The following is a 27,884-nucleotide window of genomic DNA, read 5'->3' as shown; positions in this document are numbered from 1 at the left end:
GCTTCAGGCCACCCGCTGCCATTTCTTGGATCACTCATTTAGGACACTGTAACCAGTGTTCGTCAAAGACTAAAATTCTAGCCTCCCCTAAGGTGAACACCGTTCCCTGAAAGAATCGCTGACAGAATAAGATAGAACATGTGACACCAAAGCCTTTTCAGTCAATCCACAATCAAGGCAGGGACAGAGAGGCTTTGAAAGGGAGGACAACGGCAGTGTTATTCTGGCCTCAACACTCCGGTTCTGGCACTGGTCCGGGCGGCTCCGCTTCCTACAAGGTCCTACTAACGCTTTTGTGTCTGATCACGCCTGCAGCCCCAGCTGCGGCTCCCTCCCGCCTGTCGCAGCTTTTCCTCCGGAACAGACGTCGGGCATGCCTTCTGGGGGCTACGCCCGGCCGACACGCTCCCCAGTCTCACCTCTAAGGACTACCCTAACTAACCCCGACCCTCGGTAACAAAACCAAAAGAAAAGCAAACCACGCCAACCTGAAACAGAGACGACCTCGGGGACAGCAGCTATCAAATGCTTCTGCACACAGCCATTACGAGGTCTGTGGTCTTGACTGGCTGGCCAGGAGGATGACATCAAACTAAAAAGACCGTGAAGACAGCTAAGCTCCCGCCCAATTAGCACCCGCAGCCCGATGACGGCCAGGCATCACACTGAGACCCAGGGGTGGAAGTTCACTGAACTGCCTCGAGGAATTTTATGAGGTTCCCTATAAATTATTTGCGTTTTTTTTCTTTGACTTGGCTTAACGTCGCCTTCAGTTACTGGAGATGGCAGTGGAGATTGGACACGGGAAAGCCTACCAAGAAGAATGAAATTTATGTGTTAACCATCAGGGCCAGGGACAGATAAAGGTAAAAAAGATAAAGAGTAACAGATTCCAAAACTATAAACCAGAACAACGCCCCAAATAAGCAAAAAACTAAGATGTCAAACAACATACCTAGAAGGCCGCAATCTGTGTAGAACCAGAACCGTGAGCTTTACTACGGACAGAGAATGCAGACACTGGACATGAGTTCCTGGGAGCGGGGCAGTGGGGGGATTTTCTCACTGCCCACAGCATGTACCTTCCACAGTGAACAGCTGCTCCACGGGAGTGGGGGGGGGGGGGGAGGGGCACTCACCTTGCTGGTGGCTTACCAGCTTTTACCAAAAGCTCTATGGTACAGCATTAGCTCAAGAGAAAATACCTTACCTGCCAGAACTTTCGTCACAGAATGAAACACGGAGGCAAAAACAGAATCCTTCTTGGGATGGAGTTCTGGGGCCAAAAAGAACAGAGTTAAAAACCGCATGGCCGCCTGGAAAGACTGCTGGTCTCCTGCAAGGGCCGCTAACCCTGACAGCAGTTGAGAGTAAACGTTCTGGTAGAAGGCGGCATGGGAGGTCAGCATCTCGCCAGTCATTTGGGAACCCTGGGCCCCGTGCCTGGAGCGCTGGCCCACATCCGCCTCCAAGAGTGTGCTGACCGACGAGATGAAGGTGGAGGGAAGGCGCTGGCCCCGGGCCCCGCGTGCCCAGCACAGTTGCAGCACGGCTCCTGTCTGGACAATGGCCTTCTGCAGCAGCTCAGGCAGCGCTTCTGAGGCCTCATGGTGCTGCCTCCGCTCTTTGACCAAAGGCCCCAGGACTTGGCACAACTTGGTTAGAGACACCAGAAGGAGCTGCTGGCCCAGAGGATTCTGGTTTTCCACCTGCTTGCCTGACGGCGCTTCGGTGGACAGTTTGCAGAGGAATGCAATGATTTTCCCAAAATTGAGCACCAGGCTGAGCTTCATCTGGATAAGCATCTGCAGTAGCTGTTCCAAGAATGTCCCTGTCAGTTGGAGGAATTCCAACCAGGAGGGGTCATCCGCAGCCACAGAAAATCTACCACTGGCTCTGAACGAGGAGGTCAGCATGATCTCGAAAATCTCACTAGCGTACATGGTCTTGAGGACTGAGCGGGCACCTTTCCCTCTCTGCAGGTGGCCAAGAAGCCGGTAGCAAGTCTTCAAAAACCTGAGGGTCAGTGAGGAAGGGCAGGAGCTCCCCAGCCTGGTGACGGCCACGGACAGTAACAGAAGAAAGTAATGCACGTGATAGGGAGTCGAGAGGCTGTCCAGTTGCAGAGCAGAAATAACTTCCAACAATCCCAGGATGCTCTCTAATTGTTCTCCCTCCAGCTGAATGGGGAAGCCACTCTTGACCAAGGACAGTAAGTTTTGGGCAGTTTCTCCTTTTGGTTCTACACCTTCGGGTCCAACTTTTGCAAATCTGTTTTCCCAAAGAGCCACACCCATGTGCTCCTTTTCAAAGAGCCAGGGCAGCTGCTGACTGAGAAGACTCGGGTCACTCTGGGCCCCAGAACACAGGATGCCCGCACAGCCTTCGGACAGGCGCATTAAGAAAGCAGAATGGAGGGGCTGCATTTCTGGAAAGAGAGGGCTGTGAAGGACGGCACTGGATATTCTTTCAAGTGTGAGGTCTGCCTCTTCTTCTGCTGAGACCTCCTGGGCTTTGCTCGTCGGTAAAGTTCTCAGCAGCACACTGGCCAGGGATCCCACATCATCCAGGACAAAGATAGGATATTAGAATTGTGAGATTCGACACGATCAAGTGCCAGTGCGCTACAGGGTACGTGAGTGCACTCACTGTCCCCACCTGGCCATCCCAGGAGGCGGTCGTCCTCCGATTCAAGCTTTCTCTGCCAGACCCAAGAATGTAGGCAGCATCACGCCTCAGAGTGCAGAGAGCTTCCTCAGACCGGAAACTAGTTTGCATTAAAGTCCTTTTCATTTTCTGCAGGTAGAGCTGTTCCAAGCAATACCTGCTGAGAGAGTCAAAAGCGAGCCACAAACTTTTCTATCTTCTTCCAGTGGTGCGTTTCTACCCTGGGGAGCAACGAGGGGAGGTTTGCGGTCTCCACAGCAATGTCCGTAAGAGCCCCGGACACAGAGCGATACTGGCTGCAGTTCATGCTGAGCATGGTGTCAACCTGGGCCCAAGTGTAAGAGAGCAGGAGTGCAGAGTCACTGACCTTCTGCAGCCAGAGCTCAAGCTCCGGGCCCGGGGGGTCCAGGAGAAGGTCCAGCAGGGGCTTCACGAGCTCCCGGAGCATCCTCTCCATGGTGCGCTGCATCCGCCTGATGACGGGCAGAGGCGTGCTGCCGTCCAGGCTCCTCATGTTAACATGATGCAGTGCAGCAGTGAGCTCAGGGACAGCGACTTCAAGGCCATGTCGGCATCGCCCCGCAAATAAGGCAAGACCAAAGACTGGAACTTCTCCAGCACGATGCGACCACGTGTCCAAGATCTGACTCGGAGGCAACTCCAGGAGGCACTCGCAGAGCACCGGGAGGGGCCCGCGGCCAGCACAGGGCTGCCTCAGGGCCTCGGCGGCCCGGGCGGCAGATCACCCCCAAAACCTCCTCAAACAGCCGTGGCACTTGTCGGAGCTTCGCGTAAGTCTGGAAGAGGGTGTGAAGAAGCGCCTCCTGTGCTTTTCTCGTTCGAGAGTCTGTCACTTCTGCGTCAATCCAAGCTGAAGCCAACAGGTCGTCGAGGTCTGGCTCCAAAACCAGATGGTTCAGAGACATCAAAGCCTTGAGGCAGCGGAACCAGGCCGGCACGGACGCTTGTGAATGGTTTATCAGCAGCTCAGCCACACGGCGGTAAAAGCGGAACTGAGCCTCTCCGTGCCGGATCCTGTCGGCGGCGATGTTGTAGATACCGCTGTGGGCCACCGAGGTCAGCAGCTGTTCCACAACCAGCAGTTCTGAGGTCCAATCCGATGCGGCCAGGGCGGCCAGGTGCTCCTCCTGCAGCTGTGCGATCCTCAAGCAGCCGAACAGCCTGGGGAGCACCTGGAAGCAGAGAAGCTGATTCCCCTCCCTGAAGTAAGAGTCCAGAAAGAGCTTATACAGCAAGGCCACTGAGTTGGCTACAACGGCAGCATGCAGTGACGGTTCACAGTAGCCCGTCTCCACCAGCCTGGCAATCACAGTGTCCGTAGGAGCGAGAACATTCTTCAGGGCCCCGATCTTCGCGTCACCTTGCTGTTGGTCCAAGAGCTCCTCTTTGTAGGACGAGAGCAACTCGGGCTGAAAGGCCCCGCCTTGAAGCACGGCCTCAATCTGACTCTTCACATCCGGCTCAGCGCCTGCCGCAGCTGGCCCTGGCCGGCCTGTGTCCACGGGGCCCCCCGAGAGTAAGTGCCTCAGGACCAGGCAGGGGCTGGAGCAAGGGCCCAGTCACCTCGCCAAAGGCACGCCGTGGGTTGACTTGCTGCTGCTGGATCAACAGGTAGTGACCCAAGCGCCAGGTGAATGACTTCGAATAACGGGCGACCTTGGCTCCTTCTGGCTGCCTACAGGCCAACCAGCACAGCTGGCTCAGCAACGCCACTAACAGCTCCTGTTAGCCGTGTAGATGACGGCCGAGGGCGGGTGTCGAGAGGATGCCCTGGCAACAGCTCAGCACGGCACACATACTTCTTTGGGATTCCAAAGGAGAGAAGTCAGCTATCCTCTCGTTTATGATCTGAGCGTTAAAAAAGCAAGAAAACTCATTACTACACCCACCCAACACACAAGAAGAATACAACTGAATCAGTGAACTCACTCTTTGTCCTTATCTTGAGGAGGAGAAATCCCCAGATCACCGTATCTAAATCAACTTGACATTCGCTTACTGCACCAAAGGACGGCAGAGAACCTGTTTTAAGTCCTTCACACAGCCATCTCCGACCAATATAAATTCAGAAAAGGGATCAGTGCCTTTGTATTCTGCTGTCCCTCCTAAAGAGCTTGTTTTCATAAGACTTGAACTCCAAAGATTACTTTTCCTTATATCCTAAGCCTGAAATTCAGCTTAGAAGTTATACGTGGATGGACAGTGCTTTGGGCTATGATCCTATGGTCCGAAATACGTTTTACAACTACACTTTATATTAAAAAAAAAAAAAAAAAGAAAAAAAAGAAAAAGGTACTCTTAAAAGAGAAAAGCAGAGAGGTGCCTGGCTCAGTTGGTTAAGCATCCGACTTCGGCTCAGGTCATAATCTCACGGTTTTTGAGTTCAAGCCCCACGTCGGGCTCTTTGCCGACAGTTCGGAGCCTGGAGCCTGCTTCAGATTCTGTGTCTCCCTCTCTTTCTGCCCCTCCCGTGCTCTCACTCACTCTCTCTCTCTCAAAATAAACATAAAAAAAAAGTTAAAAAAAAAAAAAGGTCATCAGGGCCCCTGGGGTGGTTCAGTGGGTTGAGTGTCTGACTCTTGATTTCAGCTCACATCACAATCCCAGGGTCGTGGAATCAAGCCCAACGTCAGGTTCTGTGCTGAGTGTGGAGCCTGCTTAAGATTCATCCCCCTCCCCATCCCGCCACAACCATCACTCTCTCCCGCTTGCTTGCTCACTCTTTAAAATTAATTAAGAGGGGCGCCTGGGTGGCGCAGTCGGTTAAGCGTCCGACTTCAGCCAGGTCACGATCTCGTGGTCCGTGAGTTCGAGCCCCGCGTCGGGCTCTGGGCTGATGGCTCGGAGCCCTGGAGCCTGTTTCCGATTCTGTGTCTCCCTCTCTCTCTGCCCCTCCCCCGTTCATGCTCTGTCTCTCTCTGTCCCAAAATAAATAAAAACGTTGAAAAAACAAATAATAAATTAATTAAGAAAGGTAATCGACCACCACCCTGAAATAGTTCTAAGCTTCCCTTTAACATTAAATAACACAAAGTGCTTCGCACAGTGAGAGCTTACAAAACGCATTCGATAAGTATATACTAAATTCTAGTAATATTATTTCCTTCTCGTCTTTCTCTACCTTGATACTTCCTATATCTTGAATAATTAACCCCAAAATAAATGAGCCTACAGCATTAACAGAAATCAAGAGATGCACGTTAACACACACAAGATAACACAAGAAACAGATAATCACCTTGACTAGGGGAAATCTGAAGGTTAATTGTCTTTCCATTCTTGAGGAGATTCTGCAGTTTTTTGCTGTGTAGAATATTATCTATATAGATCCAAAGCCTTTCAACAATTGTCTTCCTTCAGTTCAAGTTTTTTCTTATAAAATGCAAACCAACGACTGTCTTGCCCAATCAAGTAATACCTGAATTGGAAGAATAGGCTCTGAAAATATATATTTTCTTACCAAGAAAGAAAGATGCTGAACATTCATAAGGATGTTCCATGTATAACCAAATCCAATTGCCAGAGAAAAAGCTGGTCTTTTAAACCACCTTTAGTATTGAGGGCACCTTTTGGGATGAGCACTGGGTGTTGTATGGAAACCAATTTGACAATAAACTTCATATATTGAAAAAAATAAAAAATAAAAAAAAATAAAACCTACCTTTAGTAATATTATTTTATATATAATAGAATGTCCTAGTAACTTAAGATGCTTATTATTATAAAATCGAATAAAAAGAAAAACTAGGGGCACCTGGGTGGCTCAGTTGGTTGAGCGTCCAACTCTAGATTTCAGCCCAGGTCATGATCCCAGGGTCGGCTCCGTGCTGAGAAGGGAGCCTGCTTGGGATTCTCTCTCTCCCCCTCTGCCCCTCTCCCCTGCTTGCTCACTCTCTCTCTCTCAAAAAAATAAGTAAATAAACAAATAAACAAATAAATAAAATAATAAAAACAGAAAAAAACTAATTTTGTCTTCATTTGAGGCCAATAAAAAGTTTCAAGTGAAACTCTAAACAATTTCTTCTAACTCTTCTCGAGTTATGCTAAATTTCAAACGTTAGAAGCACAACAATTGCTCAGAATGGCCGCTCAAAATGAATCACACCCAGAGCAAAAACAGAGTCAAAAGGCAGAGGTTTGTGTTCTGGCTTTCCCCACGTACCTGTAAAACCTCTAGGTCTATTTAGCTCATCCAGAAGACAGAGACGGTCTTCTGTGAAATAATGCACGGGTGCTTTATGAAAGGGGGGGGGGGGGCAGACATGCATAGTTTCCATTACTGTAACACGTTCATCAAAGGGGTGAGGCCTCAGGTCATGACAGGAGAAATGTTGTAACAGTATGAACAGTGACAGATGCTAAAAGGGAAAATAGTTCTCAGCATAAGACTACGGAGACCTTGATCAACCGCCACTGCTACTTCCGCCTTGGGCTCACCCTGGGTAGCACCTGCCAGGTGACTATCAAGCTGCTAAGATGATTCTCAGGTGCAGCCAAATTTAGAACCCACCGGATGTGAGAGCGCTCTACATCCTGGACCTCATCATCATCTTAATAGATGTAACCCATCTTTGATGCATTTTGTGCTGTCTTCTTAATATTAGCACATGGGTGTGTGTTAACACAATTTCATGAGTTCAACATCCTGGTGTCTCTAGTATATTAACAGGATTTTTTTCGTTTGTTTTTTGCCAAATAAGCTTGAAAAATGTTAACAAGACATGCCTTTCTTGGTTCCTAATCTACTTCTAGAATGGCTTACTACAGATACTAACAGCTTCTCTACTTCCCACTGGGTCAAATTCCAAAGCTGTTAACAAATCACCAAAAAGCAGTTGCTTATGGAGCATTACCTTGGATTCACAAACAAATGCAGCTACCTACAGACTCGGATCCTAATTTTTGTAACCCAGTTCCCAATTCGTTCACTGATCCATAGGTGATTTGAAAATATGAGAGGCGTTTCTTTTTTTTTTTAATATTAATTTATTGTCAAGCTGGTTTCCATGCAACACCAGTGCTCATCCCAACAGGTGCCCTCCTCAATGCCCATCACCCACTTTCCCCACCCTCCCACCCCCATCAACCCTCAGTTTATTCTCAGTTTTTAAGAGTCTCTTATTGGTTGGCTCTTTCCCTCTCTAAGAGGAGTTTCTAAACACACACAAAAAAAATACTGACTTTGTAACAGAAAATCTCTGTTAATGAAATATTTGACTCATTCATTTTTTTTTTACTGATATTACTTTAACCTCTAACCACGTTTTATTTTCCGACCTTTTTCTTTTAAATTTTAATTAAATTTCAACACATAATTTATATAAGTGACTGTTCTTTTTAGTAGTAAACAAAAAGGTAAATTTCACATTAAACTTACTTGCTCTTTATTTGGAAGAACGCACTGGTGGGAAATCCAAGCAAAATGAGCTAGTTTTAGTTTATCTTCCCAAGAAGTTGTCTTGCTTTTGAGCTTAAAGGAAATGCCAGAATAAATAGCAGCCATTGCTACACTTTATCTAAATTTAAAATGGAAAAAAAATATTATATTAAGGCCAAACTCAATAGGCACCAAAAAGAACATCATGTATCTTATTATCTACATAATACATATTCCTTGAAAAAAAAATTTAATGAACTAAAATACATCAACAGAGTTACCTGCTGTGATCAAACATCATATCCTCCGATGTGAATGTGCAGGAATACAACCGGGCAAACCCAAAGTATTCAAATTATTTGTGAATGGAGATTCACGTGAGGTTTTAGACTGAAATGTCTGCATAATCACCTGCAACTATGTATCATCTATATGACTATCATCTATGTGACAAGCTCCACTAGTTTAGAGAGAGAAATAAGCAATCTTTGGAGAAAATATTTCACCAAGTAGAAAAGAAAATATAGTATAAAACCTAGTCCCAACAGATGTACTGTTATTTCAGCTGCAACAGTAACTTTCCACTGTAACTTTATTCTGTTATATACATGTAAGCTTATAGACATGCTCTGCTTCCAAAGACTCGATACAGTTACACAATTGAAACTATAAAAATGAGACATAAGAAAAATTATAAAGGAAGGGCAAGCATACTGACCAGCTATAACTCCATAAGCCTGAAGTAAATATAGCTTTGAGTTTCCTAAACGTCATTTAAAAAAAAAAAAAAAAAGGCGGAAACCTATCACATTAAGTCATATTCATTATACACAAGAAAACAAGTTCCTCAAAAGTGAACCATTTTCCTACTCGGTACTGAAATTAAAATACTGTAAATAAAATCAAAATAGGGACAATACCAAAAAAAAAAAAAAAATCGCAGTTTCCTGATTCTGACATACTACCAAAGGGAAAGAATTTGCTATGCCAAGGGCTGGATCACTTGCATTTCTTCAATCTACGGAGCCTGAAATCCTAGACCTACCTTCAGAATTATACAAGGAATGAGCGACCACCACGGTAAGGACACTAATATCAGCACAGCATCCTTCCCTCTATGAGAGAACAGAAGAGTCAAGGGCTGTCAGTTTTTCCCATTTTGTCAAGAGGTCCACACGTGCCCATTCAAAGAAGAACTTACTTGTAACTTCAGTGTGTCAGAAAGCCAACGTACCAGCTACAAAGTACTTAAAAAGTGTTGGCAGAATGGTTACAAAGACCCTCCCGGAGGCTACCAACTTTCCGCTCCCGGTGCCATCCGGCGGCCTACGCGAGGGGGCGTGAAGACCACCGGGCCGAACGCGAAGCCGTGTTAGTACCCACGCAAAGGGAGCTTAAGTGCGGCCACACTCGGAACCCCGCGGCGCATCATGAAAGCAAGCAAACGAGAACCAGAGAGCAGCGAGGAGCGACGTAAGGGGCTGCCGAAGGAGCGAGCCCAGGCGGCTCTCCGCAGCGCTCGCTGTCCGCGGCGCGGGGACGGACCCGGGGCGGAGGACCCTCCCCGCTTAAGGAGCCACCCTCGAGGCCAACCCCGGATAGGGACGGCGGGCCGGGACGTAGCGCCCGCCCCGCGGGGGAGGCGTCAACCTCGGGGCCGGCCCTCGGTGAGGGGCAACACCTGGAGGACGCCCCCAGGGAAGCTCACGTCCGCCCGAGCAGGGCGCGGCGCGGCCGGAGGGCAGTCCCCAGGTTAAGGAGCTCACCTGGCGGCCAGCCCCGCTTAGGGACGGCGGACCGGGGCGCAGCACGGTGGAGGCGGCCGCAGGTCCGGACTCCCGGACTGGCCCACCACGTGGGACCGGCCCCCGCGCTCCTTCCGCCCGACGCCGGCGGCGCGGCGGGGCGGGGCGGCGCGCACGCCAGGCATCGCCAGCAGAGCGCCGAGGCGCCTCGCCCATTGGTGGAGACGGTTGCGCGTTGGAGGCCCGAGCGGCCCAGCCCGCGGCCCGCTCCGTGTCAGTCAGTCATGGAGCGGCCGCCCATAGCCTCGGCGCCGCGGGGGCGGCAGGGCGCGGGGGCGCGGGGGCCCGGCTGAGCCGGCCGTCGGAGCGAGACCCTGCGGCAGAGAACGACGGAGGCGGAAGCAACCCGATCCCGGAGGCGGCGGCGGCGGGAGAGCCGGAGCACGCCTGGGATTTTCATGAGTGCGGGGCGGCGCGGGCGGGAGGGCCGTGGGGAGGGGGTCGCGAGCCGAGCGCGCGCGCGGGCGGGCGGGGGCCGGGAGGGAGGGCCGCGGGGCGGCGGCGCGGCGGCGCGCGGCGAGGCCTAGTCGGGCGCGCGCCCGCAGCTCCCGCCGGCTGGGCGGTTGGGGCGGGGCGGGCCGGGCGGGGCCGGCTGTGCGCTGGCGCGGCGGCCGCGCCTCCGCCCTCGCCTGCGAGTCCCAGGCGGCCGCGGGCGGCGTGGCCTGCAGTCGGGCATCTACACCTGGAGGGCTCCGCGTTCCTCGCTCGGGGTGGGTCCCGCCGGGGCGGCTGCCGGGCACCCGCCGGGAAGGGGTCCTGAGCGCTGGGCAGCCGGGGCAGGAGCACAGGTCCGCATCTCCTTTTCATTTAAGGAAAAGGAAATGCCTTTTGGCCGAACTCACGATTAAACTTCGCACATGGTGCTTGCGGGTGGCCGGGTGTGAAATCGACCTCTGCGTGTGACAGGGGGGCGATCTCGAGTTAGACTAGTTTGCTGCTGGAGGATACCGACCTGCAAGGCTGCCTTTGAGGTTGCTTAACTCATGACAGCAAGAGGTTTGTGCGCTTAGGCGGTACTCGCGGAGCTCCAGGGCTTTTTGAAAGTATCAGGGAGGCGTCGGTCCGAAGATCAGTTATGGTTCAGAAATAGTGGTGCATTTTAGACTTAGCGGAAGTGGAGGACTTGAAAGCTTCCTGCAGTTCTCCCATCAGTTGTGAAAGTGTCGTTATACTGCGGATCTCGCAGCTTGTATGGTTCTGGGATCAGAAGGTAAGTCTGCCAATCCATGCGGCGTTTCTCTTCAATTACCTAAACTCTGACCTTGCCAGATGAAATCTTGGAATGGGGACTCCCGCGAACAAGCAGTTGGGTGCCGTGTCCGGAGGAGCAGTAGGGTGGAGTTTGTCGGCTCTTAGGTGATTACAAGTGCGTGACCTACCTGAGTTGTGGGTGGGAGGACACGGCGGCCGTTCCCCATGCTCACGGCCCTGCTTGAAAGTGAGAGTAGGAAAGGGAGTTTGTGCCACTCTTTAACTTCCGAGAAACTTCAGCAGTGGATGGCGCTTGATGACCCTGTAGACCTAAGGTTGAAACCATGTAACCTCTTTGAGCCTTAGCTTCCTCTTCTGTAAAACGACGTGAGGACTGATAACTTAAAGTAGGTTTCTTAAAGGGTGCCCCCCCCCCAAAAAGGAATAAGGAATGTGAAAATGCCTGACATATAGAAAGCACTAAGTAGTAGCTATTGTCATTTCCTTTTGGGGAGAATACCTTTTAGATTCCTTGTGGGCCTAAATTCTTCGTGTAAAATGTGAAGCCTGCTAACTTTGATTTGCTTTTGCCAATTACAAATCCTCTTGCCTCTGAAAATGCAGTGTTAAACTAGGAAGCCAATGGGTGGGCTTGCCTTGAGTGTTTTTCTTCATCATCAGACAATAAATCAGGTTCTTGTGTCTTGGAATGATTTTGTTGCTCCTGCCTATAATGTGAGGTTTACATGTGCTTCTGTCCCTGTGAAGCTAGGCGAAGGCCTCACTTAACCGCTCAGTAACTGGTTTGGGGGGTTTTGTTCTTACAAACAAATGTCCTTTCGTAACACCTGTGAAGGACATCCCAGGAGAAAGGGAAGGGGTTCTGGTTTCGATGATTGGTCTTAGCTGGAAGGGAGCCCTAGCGGTCCTCTGTTAAACCAACATCACCCAGTGGATGCTACTGGAAGTCGTTTCCAGCCTCCTTGCGTGTGAGGGGCAGCTTCCCAGGTAGCAGTTGTTCTGACCATTCTCTCAACGAGCAACTGGGAAGCCTTCACTGTTGTCAGAAGCCTCTGCTTTCGTGTGGAACCTTCTCGGGCAGCAGGACATTGTAAAGGGTCAGGGCCCAGACCCTGAGCCAGGTGACCTGAGTTTCCATCCTGGCACTGTGAAACCCTAGGGTAGTGTCTAACTTCTCTGGGCCTCAGCTTTCCTATCCAAGGAATGTTACCTAGTTTCCGGGGCTGTTGAAGCGTACGGGAGATGATCTACGTGTGGCCCTTAAAATAGTGTCTTGCCAGTGGCATAGGCTCAATAAGTATTAGGTGTTAGCGGTGGTAGTGTAGGAACCAGTGTGCTGAGCAGTGAAACAGGTTGGTCCTGGGTTTGGCAGTGGACCGGGCTGAGCTGAGCTGTGTGGAGGAGTAGGCCTTAACCAGGTCGGAGTGCCAGTGCAGGGGGGGGGGGGGGGTGCCTCCCGTCAATGGAGGAGTCTTGGCCAGAGCCCCTGACACGAGCAAGCGGGGTTGGTACCCACCAGTTGGGCAAACAAAGGTGGATCAGAGAGTAACCTAGAGATGACACGATGGAGGCTGATGATTTTTTTTTTTTTTTTTTATCCTCCACGCTGGTGGACGCAGTAGAAAGGTTTTAAGCTGAGCACAGTTGCCATCAGATTAGCTTTTTGGAAAGAGTGTGCCTGCAGGAGCACGGGGTTGGATTAAAAGTAGGGAAGGCCCATCCATACACTTGTCCCGGCAGCTTTTTGTCTGCCTGTGACTCAAAAAGGAAAATGACTGCTTAGCAGACAGGCATTTCTTTCCAAATCTGGAAGCTTAGAGAGCATTCGCAAAAGGCACGAAGAAACCTTTAGATCATCCCAGGCAGCCTTACCTCTTAAAAGTTGTTTTTCGAGGATATACTGTACATACCTGATTACGAGGCCAGGCTCCCCGCAAACATCTGTCTGTAAAGAGGGTGTCACCACGTGTTCAAGTCTTTCCTATTTATTACAGGGCACTCTCAGTTATTCTGTTTTTGAACAACAGGATGCTGTTTGGGAAATACATAGTGCACTACAAAACCTCAGTTGCTGCTAATTTGGTATGTTTATACAGTGAATCAGTACAGTCAGTGATGACTGAAAAGTGTTCCGCCCTCCTGAATACGTATTGATGGCTTCGGTTGGTTGAGATTTCCAATGAGAGCACCGTGTGTGGATTCAAAAAGCATTCTTTCGCAGCTGATTTGGCAAACGTGAAGGTGATGTGCTCTAGAAAATGGAATTCAATCGTTCAGAGGGGCTTAAGTGACCACAGAGACACTGATATGTGGAAGACGAAAGTGAAATAGAATAAAATTGTTTCATGAATTAACCTATTGCCTTTTATAACGTATTTTTAAATACACGTAGGTTAATAAGTTAAAGATTATAAGCAGACATTTGAGTATTTCATCTACAGCCCTCAAAGGTTTTATTTAAATTAATCCTCAGAATTTCTTCTTAATTTTCTCATTGCAAGGGTATCATCGTCTTAGGTTTGAGATTAACCTCCTATTTGGACATTTCACAGAAATTGTTGATCTTTTTCTCTAAAACAGATTCCCTTTTCTCATTTTTTAACTTTTAGAAGGTTTAAAGAACATTGTGTACCGGCAGGGTTCAGAAAATATCACGGAGAACTTCCATTCATAATTCTTTGTTGAGCAGTCAAATAAGCTACTCTTCTGGTAAAATGTATTGAAATGTATCTTAGTCACCTTGCAGTGTTTGGTTATAATAAAAGGTAGTTGTGTCTTACTAGCAAAATGCAGCTGACCTTTGAACAACACAGGTTTAACTGTGCGGATCCACTTATATACAGATTTTTTTTCCCATAAAGATAGTACAGTACTATAAATACTTTCCTTATGGTTGTCACCACATTTTCTTTTCTCTGGCTTACTTTATTGTGAGAATACAATATGTAATTCTCATACGAAATACGTGCTAATCGACTGTATTTGTTATTGGTAAGGTTTTCAGTCTACAGGATATTAGCAGTGAAGTTTTGGGAGAGGCAGAAGTTATATGCAAATTTTTGAGTGGGGGCTGGGCAGGGTCAGTTATGTTGTTCAAGGGTCAACTGTACTAACTTTTGGATATTTGGTAATTTAGTAATCAGAAGTGTTTTGTCCAACTTTGTGAATCAGCGTTTTTAGATGCTGATACATGATTTTCACAAAGTAACGCCATGCTCTAGAACCGTGTTGTCCACTACAGTTAACATCGGCCACGTGTGGTTACTTAAATTTAATTAAAATAAAAGTTCAGCACTAGGCACAGTTTAATTGCTCGTTAGCCCTTTGTGACTGGTGGCTACCGTACTGAACAGTGCAGACTTAGAGCATTTTTATTATTGCAGAAAGTCCTGTACTGCTCTAGAATGAAAAATGGACATCATTCCACTTGAGACACATAAATGTCTTAATGTCATTAAATTGTTCCTGACATAATCCCCCTATTCTCTGAGAGTAAACCATTCTTTTTTTTTTCTTGTCTACAATAGTGTTTGCGAACAGAGCACGTATGAAAGTTTTCGTTCTGAAGTCGTAGTAAATGTAGATATCCATTCTCGTTCCATACTCTTCCGTGTTAGTGAAGTTTTGATAGAAATAGTTTTTCTGTGCTGTAAAACAGTTTTAAAGCAGGAGGCAAATATTTGTGGCTCGTAAAAACTCAGAAAAATCACGAACCTACAGTAAACTGTCACGAATTCCAACAAACAGAAGCAAGACAGCACTCACTTTATTCTTCATGTAAGTTTCAAAGATAAGAAAAGCTCCATCCTCCGGGAAGTCTCCCGTCTGTCTGGGCGAGCTAAGGAACGGTGATGGCAGGATTGGACAACCTGCACTAGGGCAGAGGGATAGCAGTTTTAAACCTGGGAGTAGCATAATCAGATCTGTCTTCTACTCTGGTTGCATTCTAGAGGGTGGTTTGAGGTAGGGCCAGAGGTGGGGGGGATATTGGAACATTCCAGTTGAGAAGTGATTTGTGCTGTCACATTGCAGTGGATGGGGTAGCAGCAGTGGCTGCAAGAAAGAATTCTATATACAGTAGGAGCTGGTGGCCTGTTAGAAATGAGAGGGAGAAGGAAAATCTCAAGACGATGGCTGGGTTTTTTGCTTCGGTGGTAGATGATGGCATCACCAAGCTGGCTAGGAGCAGTAGGAGAAGGAAGAGGGTTTGAAGGAAGACAGTAAATTTGAGCATGTTGAACTTAGATGTTTGCAGCATCTAGGTAGAGATGTCCCTCAGACTGGAGCTCAGGAAGGTGGTCCGACTAGAGACGGTGTGAGTCTTGTCTAAGTAGGGTCATGATGTAGGGAATGTGAAGAATGAGAAGCAGACCAAGAATGGGGGAGGGGGAGCGACCAAGGGAGAGGGAGCTTCAAGGGAGGAGGCGCGTTCAGCAGCCAAGAGACCTTGTGGGGTAGTGTGGAAAGGGACTGTTTGATTTGGCAAGAGTTGAGGAATCTCAAGTCTTAGTAAATAGCCTGCTGAGGTGGGAAGCAGGGTCAGTTGGTTGGATAAGGAGGCTGGTGCCGTTTTGGAATGGCTGGGTGAGAAGCTATAGGGAAAGAAACTAGTTGGTGAGAAAAAAACATCTGGAACATCGTAGAGGTCCCGGCTGATGTTGGAGAAAAGCAATTCCTAGGGGCATCTGTCCACCTAGTTGTGTGAGTTCTGCTCCCCATCCCCCACCCCAGCCCCAAAGAACCTCCAGGTGCTGCATTGCATCCTGAGCCCTCAGCACTGAGCCTTATCTTCGTGCCGTCTGTTTCTTGGGGCACCATAAGAAAGAGCACAGCTTCTCGTTCAAGTATATTCGTGTCAGTCTGGGAGCACAGATCGAATATGAAAGGCCATCGTAATGTTAACAATTATATGAGGTATTAACTAAAACTGAGTGTACTGTGGCTCACTTGTCATCTGTGCTTTATATTTTCACAAAGGTAATTGAATACACTTTACCATGATGATTAATGCAAAAGCTAGCTTTCTAAATCCTCCTTCGAATGACCTTTTGATAGATACTGCGTCTATAGTACTGCAAGTAAAGAAAAAAGAACTAATATATCTGAGTACCCAGGAGGCACTTTACATGCCATTTAACAAAAAATGCACAATCATTTTTACCTGTTTGAAGCCTAAATGTATAATTGGAATACTTTTGCTTCAGAGCACGCTCACACACACCCCTAGCCACCTGCCAATGGACTCATTTAGGGAGCTGACTGGAGAATGGGGGTGGTGAGTTTGCCTGGATTTATTTTGATGTGTTTTGTTTTTTAATTTTTATTTTTGAGACAGAGACAGCATGAGCAGGGGAGGGGCAAAGAGAGGGGGAGACACAGAACCTGAAGTGGGCTCCAGGCTCTGAGCTGTGAGCACAGAGCCCGACGTGGGGCTCGAACTCATGGAGCGTGAGATCATGACCTGAACTGAAGTCAGACGCTCAACCGGCTGAGCCACCCAGGCGCCCCTGCCTGGGTTTATTTTGAACTCACTCAAAGCTGCCACCTTACCCAGGAGGTGCTGTGCAAGCAGTAGTCTGTTGGCCTTTCATGGAATTGTGAGTCCTTTGCCCACCTAGCCCTTGACTTGGTGGGCTGGGGGTGTCTCTCCTAGCACCCCTCACCAACATGTATGTTTGAACATAAGTGGATGGGGGTAGGTTGCAGTCTGTAACCAATAAGAAATTTACTTGGCTGCAGCCCCATCTTCTTAAGAGTGTGCCTGGGTTCCAGGTGTCTTTGCCTCTCCCTATTTCTGAAGTTAAATATCAAGAGTGTGGCTGTGGTTTTTCCTGAGCTGTTGCTACTTCGAGACAGGAAGATGGTCACGTCTTGATTTTATGTAGCAACTTTGTTAAAGTATTAAACAGTATGCAACTATTGATGTACGAGAAATAGATACATATTGTGTCGGAATCCCCATTTTAATTTCTAGAAATACAAATATGGCGTGAAAAGGAAGATATGCAGTCATCTGTTTTTGCCTTTAAAAGTTAAGATATTATGTAAAACGGAATGTTGTGGGAAATCTTGAAGTTTTAACAAAGATGTAATTGTATCCAAATTTACTTTAAATGTAAAAGATTGTATAATTCTGGGAATAGCTAAGCAAGTAACTTGAAATTGCAGTGTTCGTCTGATGTCTGAGTCTCTAAAAGACAGGTCTATTTTAAGGAGTTTCTCTCTCTCTCTCTCTCTCTCTCTCTCTCTCTCTCTTTCGTGTCCATGTATGGGTATTGGTATTACGGAAATCAGTAGGGGGAGGGGAACTGGTTTCTCCACAGAACTCTTCATTATTTATCTATTTCATCTGAAATATGTGTGCATTGGAATCAAATTCAGTTAAGTCGATTGGATCATGTCTCTGGTATTTCTGTTGAGTGCAGTTGTAAAAGAGAGTCAATGCCAGCATTCTTGCTGTTAAGGTCCTTGGCCCTACAGTTGGCTCTCCGCCCACCCTCAGGAAAGGTCCCTTGTCATACATAGTGGTTTGGGTTCAGAGAAACTGCCATTTGGGGCAGCTAATTGAGACAGATTCATTAGAATCAATATCTATAAACTAGTTTCTAGCAATTCCCAAATATGGCCATTTTTTTTTTTTTGCTATTGTTCATTCTCCTATTTGCTCTTCCATACCTTTCATATTTTGTCCCCTCCTCCTCAGATGTGCATAAGCATGGCCCTGCTGTGAGGACATGTGTCATTGCAGGGTCTGTTCTCTCTGTCGGTTTTTCTGTGTCTTCCACATGCGTGGTTTCTTCCCATTAGAGAGGTGATCTCTTACTCCCACCTTGTTTGGAGCACTAAGGGACACCCATTGATATAAGCATGCATTCCCGTGGTGACAAGAGATTGGCAGTAGGAAATCTGAAAATGTTAGTCTCAGCTAAAACACAAGGAATCGGGCTGCTTTCGAAGAGTTTGGGGACTCTGAGCTCTTGAAGTTAGATTGAAAGCAGCTTTAGCAAGCATCCTGGGGCATGGGGGCGTGGCACGGGTTGGGAAATTGGGAGCTGGTTGGATTTGACTTGTCCTGACTTTGGGCCAGACTGGGAAAGGGCAGTATCGTCACAGTCTCCGTGTGCATTTCATTGTTTTTCTCTAAATATAACATCGAATCAGAATCTCCAGGGCTGAAATTATTTACACACACAGTCACAAGAGGTTCTAGGTATGGCCAGGTTAGAGAACCAGAGAGAATCCCTGATACAGTCAAAATGATACAGTAATGCCTATTAGTAATCTCCAAAAAACAATTATCTACCTTCATTGATGGACAGATGAATGCTTAGAGCAGTGTTCCTGGTTGACATTCCTTTGCCCTTTTTAGCGAGTGATATTGTACTGTCTTTGGTAATCCAAAACTGAAATGCATGGGGGATGTAATTTTTCTATAAATGGAGTTAAACATATTTATAGTTTATACATATTTATGATGTCCTAACATTTATATTTTTGTATAGATGTATATGTTTTAGTGCGTGTATCCCCAGCCTTCCCTGTTTGCTCTGTTGTCTGACTTTTCAGGAATTGAAAAGCAGACCTTCAGAGTTTATTTTAAAAGGGCCACCACAGGGGCGCCTGGGTGGCGCAGTCGGTTGAGCGTCCGACTTCAGCCAGGTCACGATCTCGCGGTCCGTGAGTTCGAGCCCCGCGTCAGGCTCTGGGCTGATGGCTCAGAGCCTGGAGCCTGTTTCCGACTCTGTGTCTCCCTCTCTCTCTGCCCCTTCCCCGTTCATGCTCTGTCTCTCTCTGTCCCAAAAATAAATAAACGTTGAAAAAAAAAAAAATTTTAAAAGGGCCACCACAAATCAGTTCGGAAAGAAAGAAATATTTTTGCAAATGACTTTAGAACAGTTTGTTGCTACGGTATCTGTGTAAATGTTTGGTTATTCACCACACATTATACACTAGAATAGCAGACAGATAAAATTAGATGCAAATAAAATATTTTGAAATGTTTAAAGGGGAAAAAAAAAGGCAGATTTCTGGAACGGGAGGAATTTCAAATCCTAAAAGAGAACGGAGGAAATCACAAAGAAGGCCAGTGCATGTCATTGAAACAAAAAAACTCAAACACACCCAAATGAGTTACCAAAAGCGGATCTTCCACAGAAAACACTGGGAGCCCTTGGTTTAGAGAAGATCGCGGTGATAGGGACAGTCCCATGTGTGTGGCTAATGTTACATGCGCTCCATTTTTACGTGACCGAAGGGAACATGCAGAACTCATGGGGGTCATTGGCCACATGGACTACGGTGCCGTGTACTCCTGGCAAAGTAGCATCTGAGACCATGGCACGTCCGTTACTCATTATAATCAATTTAGTAGTCAAGGAAAATAGTACTTTGGAGGGGAGCCCTCAAATTGGCTTGAATTATCAAAAGTCATTTACCCCTCTTTGGTGCACTTCATTTCCTTTCCTTTCTTGTATGAATTCGTGAGACATTTACCGCGTATACATACTCTCTCACCACGTTGATGCTTTTCTGTGCCCGAGGTTATAAATAAAGAGTAAGAGAGGTCAATAATGTGATTACAACGAAAACACATTACTCAAATCTTGGACGTGGTGCTGCCAGCCTTCTCCTATTTGGAAAAACACAGCCTTCCTTTCCTCCCTATAAATTTCTCACTTCCTCAACATCTATTCATCCAGTTTCTGAATTTCTCAGATCTTCGATTTTGCATTGCCTCCTGCCCGCTTTATTAGCTGGTTCACTGCCAACTAACACCTCTCTCCCCGAGTAGGCAGGAGAAATAAAAGACTCTGGAATTGACCTGGTCCCCTGTTAGCAACCCTGATGAAAAGCTCCACCAGAAAGAGTGAAATCATAGTATAAAATGAAGTTTGGGGGGGGGGGGGATCCATGGGGTGTTATCCTCAGTGACATTCCTGTTGTCCGTAATTGAAGGTGACCGTATGACTATCGAGAAAATGGACAAAATGGAGAGTGCCCCAGGTTAGTAATGAAGGAACTTTGTTTTGTCTCAACTAGGTCACTTGCTTAGCCACGTGGCTAGTCTGTCTCCTTATTTTACCCATGTGATGTCCTCGTTGGGTTGGACGATCTCGCAAATGCCTCAGTGTTCTGTGGTTCCCTCTGAAGGTCATGAAACGAGTGCGCACCGAGCAGATTCAGATGGCAGTGTCCTGCTACCTCAAACGCCGGCAGTATGTGGACTCCGATGGTCCCCTAAAGCAAGGACTGCGGCTGTCACAGACTGCTGAGGAGATGGCAGCCAACCTCACAGGTACCCGCGGGCCCGCTCTGGGGGTGGGCCGGAGTGTCCGTGACAGGTCACACTTCTCCGGAGGCCTCGGTGGGCACCACCAGATGATGGCGCTGGCCTTCAGAGATGCTATCTATCCTTCAAAGCCGCTCCTAGAAGCCTCCTGTCGTAATCCGTCCCGCCTCGGAATTCTAAGTGGTTTTGTCTGTATCTGATGTTACGTGCGACCTGTCCTTCTGTGAACTCCTATGCTACAGGACCCGGAGGGCCAGGGTTTCTGTCCCCTTCCTGCACTCATCCCTCTGCTGTAGCCCGGAGCCTGGCCCATGGGAGTCAGGTTTGCTGGGTGAACAAATACTTTGGGACCAGTGGTTGGAAAGATTGGCATCCTAGATATGCTCCTGAGGTTCTAAGTTTGGGTGTTGTTTCTTGTTTTGAAATCAGATGCTTTTTCGGGGGGGAAAAAAAAAGTGTCTTAAATCTGTCCAGAATAACAAACACTTATTACTTAGCTATGCTGTCAGTTCGGTTTTTATGTAATAGAATTTTCTTCTATTGGATTCGTGTACTGGAGATTTGGGGGGGGAAGACGAATGGCTGCAGTGTTTTTAGGGTGACTGTGCCCTTTAACGGCTGCAGGTGGAGTTCGACACTGCAGTGACTTCTCCAGCTCGGCCCTGATTCCTCTTATCTGCTCAGAGTGGACTCTTCTCTTTTTTATTCTTGCACTTCGTTCTGCTCTTCTGAGTATCTGCCTCCACCTCCTCCTTCCCTCAATGGTTTCAGCCTCCAAACTGGTGGCAGCAGCTCCCTCTGCCTCCCTGTATTACCTCCAAAATCATGAAGCCAGACCCTGCGTGCTCTGAGGGTATGTTGCCATTGCTGTGCAGGAAGAATGATGGGACAGTAAAAACCTGAGGGTGTCCTCAAAGGGGTGGTTCCTGACTCCCCCCTGAGACCGTAGAAGTAGCCCAGTCAGGCATTTGCCTTCCTGTTCCTCAGCATCAAATCCACTCCGTTCTTCCTTTCTTTCGGACTGGGTTACCCTCGACAAGAACGGAGCCAGATGACAGACGTGGAATAAATTACTAAATGCCTTATTATTTCTAGTAGGATGGCTAGTTTATAGCGCCAGAGTAATTCCTTGTAAACTTGCCATCATAGCCCTTGGTGTGCATTAATCATCTCCGGCTGCCCTGTATTCATTAGAACCTGGGAACAGTAATTCTCTGCAGTTGTTGGTAGAAGATAGAAGCAAGAGCTATTACACACACTTCCAGAACATGACTCTTAGTTGCCTTAGTTAAGACATAATGGCTTCCTAGGAAGGTCTCTGTTGTCCCTGGAAAACCACCAGGAAATGTGAGAAACATGAAATGTGATCATCCTAAGATTTTGTCCGAGGTCTTTCTGTCAGTTGAGCAATCTGAATAATATTATGTCTTCATTCAGCAGACCACCTATTGAATATCTGCTGTTGCCAGGTGCTGAAAAGTCCTAGAGATAACTAAGGTTAGGATCCTAGCTCCTAAAGAGCTTAACATTGTAGCCAGGAAATGAGGCAGATAAATCACTGATGATAGGAGGGTATGTGATGTAGTAAGTTCCGCAAAGGGAGAATGCCTCAGGTTCTGTAGGGACAAAGACGATGGGCGTCTCAATTAGCCTAGCAGGTCAAGGATTGCTTCCCAAAGGTCTCGTGGTTGGGGCGCCTGAGCGGCCCATTTAAGCATCTGACTCTCGATTTCAGCTCAGGTCATGGTCTCACCGTCATGAGATCAAGCCCCGCATCAGGCTCCACACCAGACATGGAGCCTACTTAAGATTCTCTTTCTCCCTCTTCCTCCGCCCCTCCCCCACTCACATATGTGCACTCGCGCGTGCTCTCTCTCTCTCTCCCCCTTAAAAATTAATTAAAAAGGTCTCGTGGTTCCTAGCATACAGTCAGGGGTTAGTAAATAGAAGGGATGAGCTAGGTTTCAAAAGAACCATTAGGAGCTCACCAGGGTCCAGTGGAAGGAGGGTATCTGAATTCTCAAATGTGAATTATGGAAAGATCACTTTGGTGGCTGTGGTGTTTGGGGAAGGCCCAGAGTAGAACCAGGGAAACCACTTACAAGGCCACAGAATAATCCAGTGAAAAGTGAGGACGACCTGAGTTAAGGACGCGGTAACAGTGGAGAGGAGAGGAAAGATTTGAGGAACCTATAGGACTTGGTGACTGGTTAACTCAAGTGGGGAGCCTCATGGAGGACAGAAAGGAGTCCCCTTCCATGTGCAGCATAGTCTCCTGCTTTAGGCTGTCGCTCTGAGTTCCAGTGGGGGCACACTGACTTCTCATCTGTACCCCCTCCCTGTACATTAGATTCCACTGCTGCATTAGATTCCACTCCTACATTATATTCCATCTTCTGAAATCTGTTAATGTTTCATCCAGATTATTAAAGATGGCTCCCGCAGCCCCCAGCCACCTTTCCCCAGTGTCTCCCTCCTCCCACAGAAAGGGTGAGGGAATGTCGTTTTTCTTCTTAGAAAGCATAAATTCATAGCATGGAGACTAAGTGCATGTCTACGTACTGAATATCAAGACTCCAGCCTTCTTGGGGCGCCTGGATGGCTCAGTCAGTTTTAAGCATCCGACTTTGGCTCAGGGCATGATGTCGTGGTTCATGGGTTCGAGCCCCGCATCGGGCTCTGTGCTGACAGCTCAGAGCCTGGAGCCTGCTTCCGATTCTGTGTCCCTCACTCTCTGCCCCTCCCCTACTCATGCTCCGTTTCTCTCTCTCTCAAAAATAAATAAACATTAAAAAAAAAAAAAAAGAATTTAAGACTCCAGGCTTCTTGCCCACATTCTGCTGCCCAGAATACTAGTAGCCAGTCACATATCCTTCAGGAAGGTGATTACAGATTCTTCCCTGGTGAATCTGACCTGCCCAAGACAGAAGACCTACAAAGACATTGACATTGGGAAATAGCCCATCCAAGTCATGCTGGGTGATAAGCATACGAAGTTTCTGTCAGCTCTGTAGGGCCTCACTTTCAGCCATGAAAGAACCTACCATGCCCTCTGTGAAAAGGAGATGTGGAAAGAAACCGTGAGAAGCAATTTGGATGAAGCAGACAGCTGAGAGAAGAAAACTTCAAAAATACCTTCAATGATCGCCTCGAAACAAGAAGAGAATGCTACTTTTAAAAAACAAAGAACATTCAGAGAACAGCAAGAAATTTGGTAAATTTAACTACAGGGTAGTAAAAATGAAAAATCAGTAGGAAGGCTGAAAGTTGAGGAAACGAGATCTAACCTTGCAATCGTAGGGTTTCCAGGGGTGCATAGCTGGCTCACTTATGTGACTCTTGATCTCGGGGTCGTTCGTTTGAGCCCCACATTGGGCCTGGTGCTTACTTAAAAGGAGGGGGGGTGGAAGAAGAAAGAAATAGTAGGGGTCCCAGAAAGGAAACGGAATCACAAAATTTCTCAGAACCAAGAGACATGAGGGGGCACCTGGGTGGCTCAGTCGGTTAAGTGTCTGACTTTGGGTCAGATCATAATCTGACAGTTCAAGCCCCGCATCGGGCTCTCTGCTGTTAGCACAGATCCTGCTTCAGATCCTCTGTCCCTCTCCTCTCTCTGCCCCACCCCTGCTTGCTCTCTTTCTTTCAAAAATAAATAAACATTAAAAAAAAGAAAAAAGAACCAAGAGACATGAATTTTAATTGAAAGGGCCCACTAAGTGTTCATCACGATGGTTGAAAATAGACCCACACCAAGGTACCTCCTTGTAGGATGTCAGAACATGGGGTCAGATGCTTTCAGATAGGTCTCTCGTGAACTTATGGACCTGTCCTCTCACTCACCTTTCTCTGTGCTTTATACCTTTTCATTCCTCCACTGTCATTTTATTTTGGGTATCAGGAAGGAGAGGAGATACATAGGTGTCATCACTTGGTCATATTTAACCAGAAGTCCCAGCATACTTTGAAAACGTACTGAAATGTCCATTGCTACTGATGCGTACTCAACACCCTCGTCCATCCATCCTGCCACGTATTGGATTAATAATTGTGTTTCCCATCCCCATCTCGTGTATCTTTTCCGCCTTAGTCCAATCCGAATCCGGTTGTGCCAACATCGTGTCCGCAGCCCCTTGCCAGGCAGAGCCCCAGCAATATGAAGTACAGTTCGGACGACTACGGAATTTTCTCACTGGTAAGTACTCAGCACTAGGAGCTACTTCTTATCAAGAAAGAATCATGCAAATTTCCCTCAGAACCTAGTATATTCCAGGTATGGTGTACATAGTAGAGATTCCAAGGTGGTTTCGCACAGCCCTTGTACTCAGTATTACAATCTATTGGAATTCGTAAGAGACTTAAATCGCAAGGTTAAAGTGTGCAAGAACCAGGGCTCCAGATGTTTTGTTCACCGTTTTATCTGTGGCTGTCAGCAGAGTGACTAGAACTTGGGTTGAAACAGCGAAAGCTCAATCAGCCGTGTAGAGAAACATACTTAAATGTAGAGAATTTGAAATGTACATTGAAATTGCTGTTACTAATATAGCACATCTCAGGATGAGCTTTTCCTCTTATTTCCCCAAGTGCAAGGCTGTTGTTCTCATGAATCAGCAAGATAAAAAATTAGAAGTAATTTAGACCATTCATGGGTGGTGTAATGACCACTAGAATGCAAAATCAGTAGATATGAGTTCCAATCAGTTCTGTTAACTCCCTGTATGACTTTTTAAATTAATCACTTAAAAAAAAAAATGGAGTTGCTTGGCCTGTCTGGGGCTCTGGTTTCCTTGTATTTGAAATAGAAAAGGCGATTCAAGGGGCGCCTGGGTGGCTCAGTCGGTTAAGCGTCCAACTTCGACTCAGGTCATGATCTCACAGTTCGTGGCTTCGAGCCCTGCGCCGGGCTCTGTGCTGACAGCTCAGAGCCTGGAGCCTGCTTCGGACTCTGTGTCTCCCTCTCTCTCTGCTCCTCCCCGATTCATGCTCTGCCTCTCTCTCTCTCTCTCTCTCTCTCTCTCTCTCTCTCTCTCTCTCAAAAATAAATAAACATTAAAAAAAAATTTTTTTTTTTAAGAAAAAGCGATTCAAAGGTATAACCAAGTGTTCTCATCCATCCAGTCCTAAAATGACTGATTATAATTTTAATGTTGGAAAGATTATTGCAGTGAGGGAGACCAGCTTGATTCAGGTTATTAATCAAACTTTCTTGAGTACTTTCTTCATACACGTTACCTTGAAGTACAAGAAATACAAAACTCTCTGCCCTCAAAGGATTGAGAGTAACTGGCAGATAAAATGGTTAATAGTAAATGTAGTTAAAACTCTTTGAGGTTGTTTTCTTTTTTTTTATTTGAAAAATCCTCAATAATAATCTTTAATGGTAAAGATGCATACAATGCAATCAGTTATAAACCAAAATAATACATCTAGTTTTATTTCACTTAGGGTTGTCCTGATTTTACTTGACCTTTAATAGTTTGTATTTTAAAGGAGAGATTCCATATTTCCTGTGTCCTGCGGTTGGGGAAAATGGCCAAAATGTTACAGGGAATAAACGTTACGACATAAAACCTTAGAGAGGGTTATCTTATCAGCCTCAGTTGTTGATTGATGGAATTCAGAAGTATAGTCTTTTAAATGGTTACAAAAATGAAAAAATCATGAAACTTAAAGGTTTAGTAAAAAGAGTCTATTATGTTTAAACTGAAAAGAAAGAAATTCCATTAAGATCCTCATATCATATGAATGTTAAATATCTCAGAACAGTGATCAGCTGCTCTCCGTCTCCAGTAAGGATTAAAAAAAAAAAAAAATTGAATTTATAAGAAGGATTTCATTCAGAGGTAAGCAAGAACTTGGAGATAATTTAATCATTGGCATTCGCTTTGGAGGCTTAAAGCAGTATTTCAAAATTTTTAATTCAGTCTGTAGAAAGACGTTTTACTCTGTTTTTAAAATAGGGCTCTATTTCTCTCTCCACGATAGATTTGTCTCTCTGTGCTATTGGTGGGGAAGCTGGTTTGGAAAGGAATGACTGACTCTTCTCAGCCTTTCTCTTTCATCCATTCAGCCGATATTTATGTTAAGCAGTGGTATTGCAATAGAGAGTATTGATGTGGAGCCCACTGTCTAATGAGGGAGACAGACAAAAGCATAAAGCCCCAATGTATCCTTACAATAGTGATGCCTTCCCTGTACTCACCCCGTGAGATGACTCTTGTCATAGATACGACTTATTTCCATTATGCATGACACTTGTGACTGTAGTGATACTGTATAGATTTTTGTTTACGTTTTTAAATCAATGAAGCATAGATATGATAGGCTCATTGGAATAATTTTATGATACAGAACTGTGGTTACTTCTTGCAATGGAGAATTATTAATACATTTAATTGCTCACTGATGTGATTTACCCTGGTGCAGAGTTTTCTGCTTCAATTTATTTCTTTGGGCTCTCGATGTTATTCTTAAATATTTGCGGGGCGCCTGGGTGGCTCAGTCGGTTGAGTGTCCGACTTTGGCTCGGGTCATGATCTCATAGTTCATGAGTTCGAGCCCCGCGTCAGGCTCTGTGCTGACAGCTAGTTCAGAGCCTGGAGCCTGCTTCAGATTCTGTGTCTCCCTCTCTCTCTCTGCTCCTCCCCTGCTTACATGCTGTCTCTCTCTCAAAAATAAAGATTAAAAAAATATATATATACCTGCTCAAACTCTTAACATGGAGTAAATGTTGACTCCTTGTATTTGAGGATGCTGGTTTTCTCCTAATATGTGGTATCTTCTTTATTCTCATCTCATAATTTCTTTCACCCAGAACTTTACATTGTAGTAAGTTGTAATCTATTAACCCTCTCCTTTGTCTTGTTTAAAAACTAAGGAAGTTATCTGTTATTTTACCTATAATTCCTTAATCCACTGGGCACAGGTTATTTGGAGGGGGTGAATATATGTTTTGTCGTGTGTTTTTACAGACTGCTTTTCCTGAAACATTTTTGCATACCCTCAGGCCTCTGAAGAGTAGTCAACCAAGTCAAATGAACAAGTGTTTCCTGAGCACCAAGATAAAGTATAAGATATAGTAATTAATCTAAGTAAGAAGCAATCCTAACCACAGAAGTCTAAAACTAAAAGTTTTTAAATAAAGTTCAAACATAGTGGAAGAATTTTCACAAGCCAGTGTGAAATCAGTGTTGAATTTTGTACGTCTAGGAATCGCATTCTGAAAGAAAGGTGAACGTTGGTTGGGGTAGTCGAGAAGGCCTTCCTGAGTAGGGGGTAGAATTTAAGTTAGCATTTGGAAGGTGGGTTGGATTTCAGTAAACGGTGAAAGAGGAGGAGGAGGAGGATTCGGGGTGTGGGGAAAAGATAGGAACAAGAGGGTAGAGATGGCAATTTTCCCCTCTAGGAGCAGGGAGAAAACGAGCTTGGTTGAGAACAGGGCTTTCCGATTGCAGAGAAAGCCAGACACCCTGGAGCCAGGCTGAGGAGAGACCTGACCACTGGGCCTGGAAGCGTG

General features: G+C 46.5%; 2 protein-coding genes across 7 annotated transcripts in view; one reads left to right on the top strand and one right to left on the bottom strand.

The window, feature by feature from the left end:
* Positions 1-9,995, bottom strand: part of URB2 (URB2 ribosome biogenesis homolog) — a 28,361-nt gene extending 18,366 nt beyond the window's left edge. Inside the window, 10 exon segments of the mRNA XM_032595166.1 lie at positions 1,211-2,567; positions 2,569-2,841; positions 2,843-3,186; positions 3,189-3,291; positions 3,293-3,397; positions 3,399-4,147; positions 4,150-4,192; positions 4,194-4,229; positions 4,231-4,536; positions 9,864-9,995. Of these exon segments, the coding sequence (XP_032451057.1) occupies positions 1,211-2,567; positions 2,569-2,841; positions 2,843-3,186; positions 3,189-3,291; positions 3,293-3,397; positions 3,399-4,147; positions 4,150-4,192; positions 4,194-4,229; positions 4,231-4,536; positions 9,864-9,995 (3,448 nt within the window).
* Positions 9,996-10,026: 31 nt separating this feature from the next.
* The window catches only part of TAF5L (TATA-box binding protein associated factor 5 like), a 32,564-nt gene continuing 14,706 nt past the window's right edge, over positions 10,027-27,884 (top strand). The window contains exons 1-3 of one of the 6 annotated variants that reach the window (XM_030334161.2): positions 10,027-10,269; positions 20,233-20,377; positions 24,459-24,563. In XM_030334161.2, coding sequence (XP_030190021.1) covers positions 20,236-20,377; positions 24,459-24,563 — 247 coding nt within the window. In that variant the 5' untranslated portion in view covers positions 10,027-10,269; positions 20,233-20,235. The other 5 variants (XM_030334156.2, XM_030334160.1, XM_030334157.1 and 2 more) reach the window with 5 other exon arrangements.

Source organism: Lynx canadensis, chromosome D2 (assembly GCF_007474595.2).
Source record: "Lynx canadensis isolate LIC74 chromosome D2, mLynCan4.pri.v2, whole genome shotgun sequence".
Lineage (NCBI taxonomy): Eukaryota > Metazoa > Chordata > Mammalia > Carnivora > Felidae > Lynx > Lynx canadensis.
This window is presented reverse-complemented; position numbering and strand designations above follow the sequence as displayed.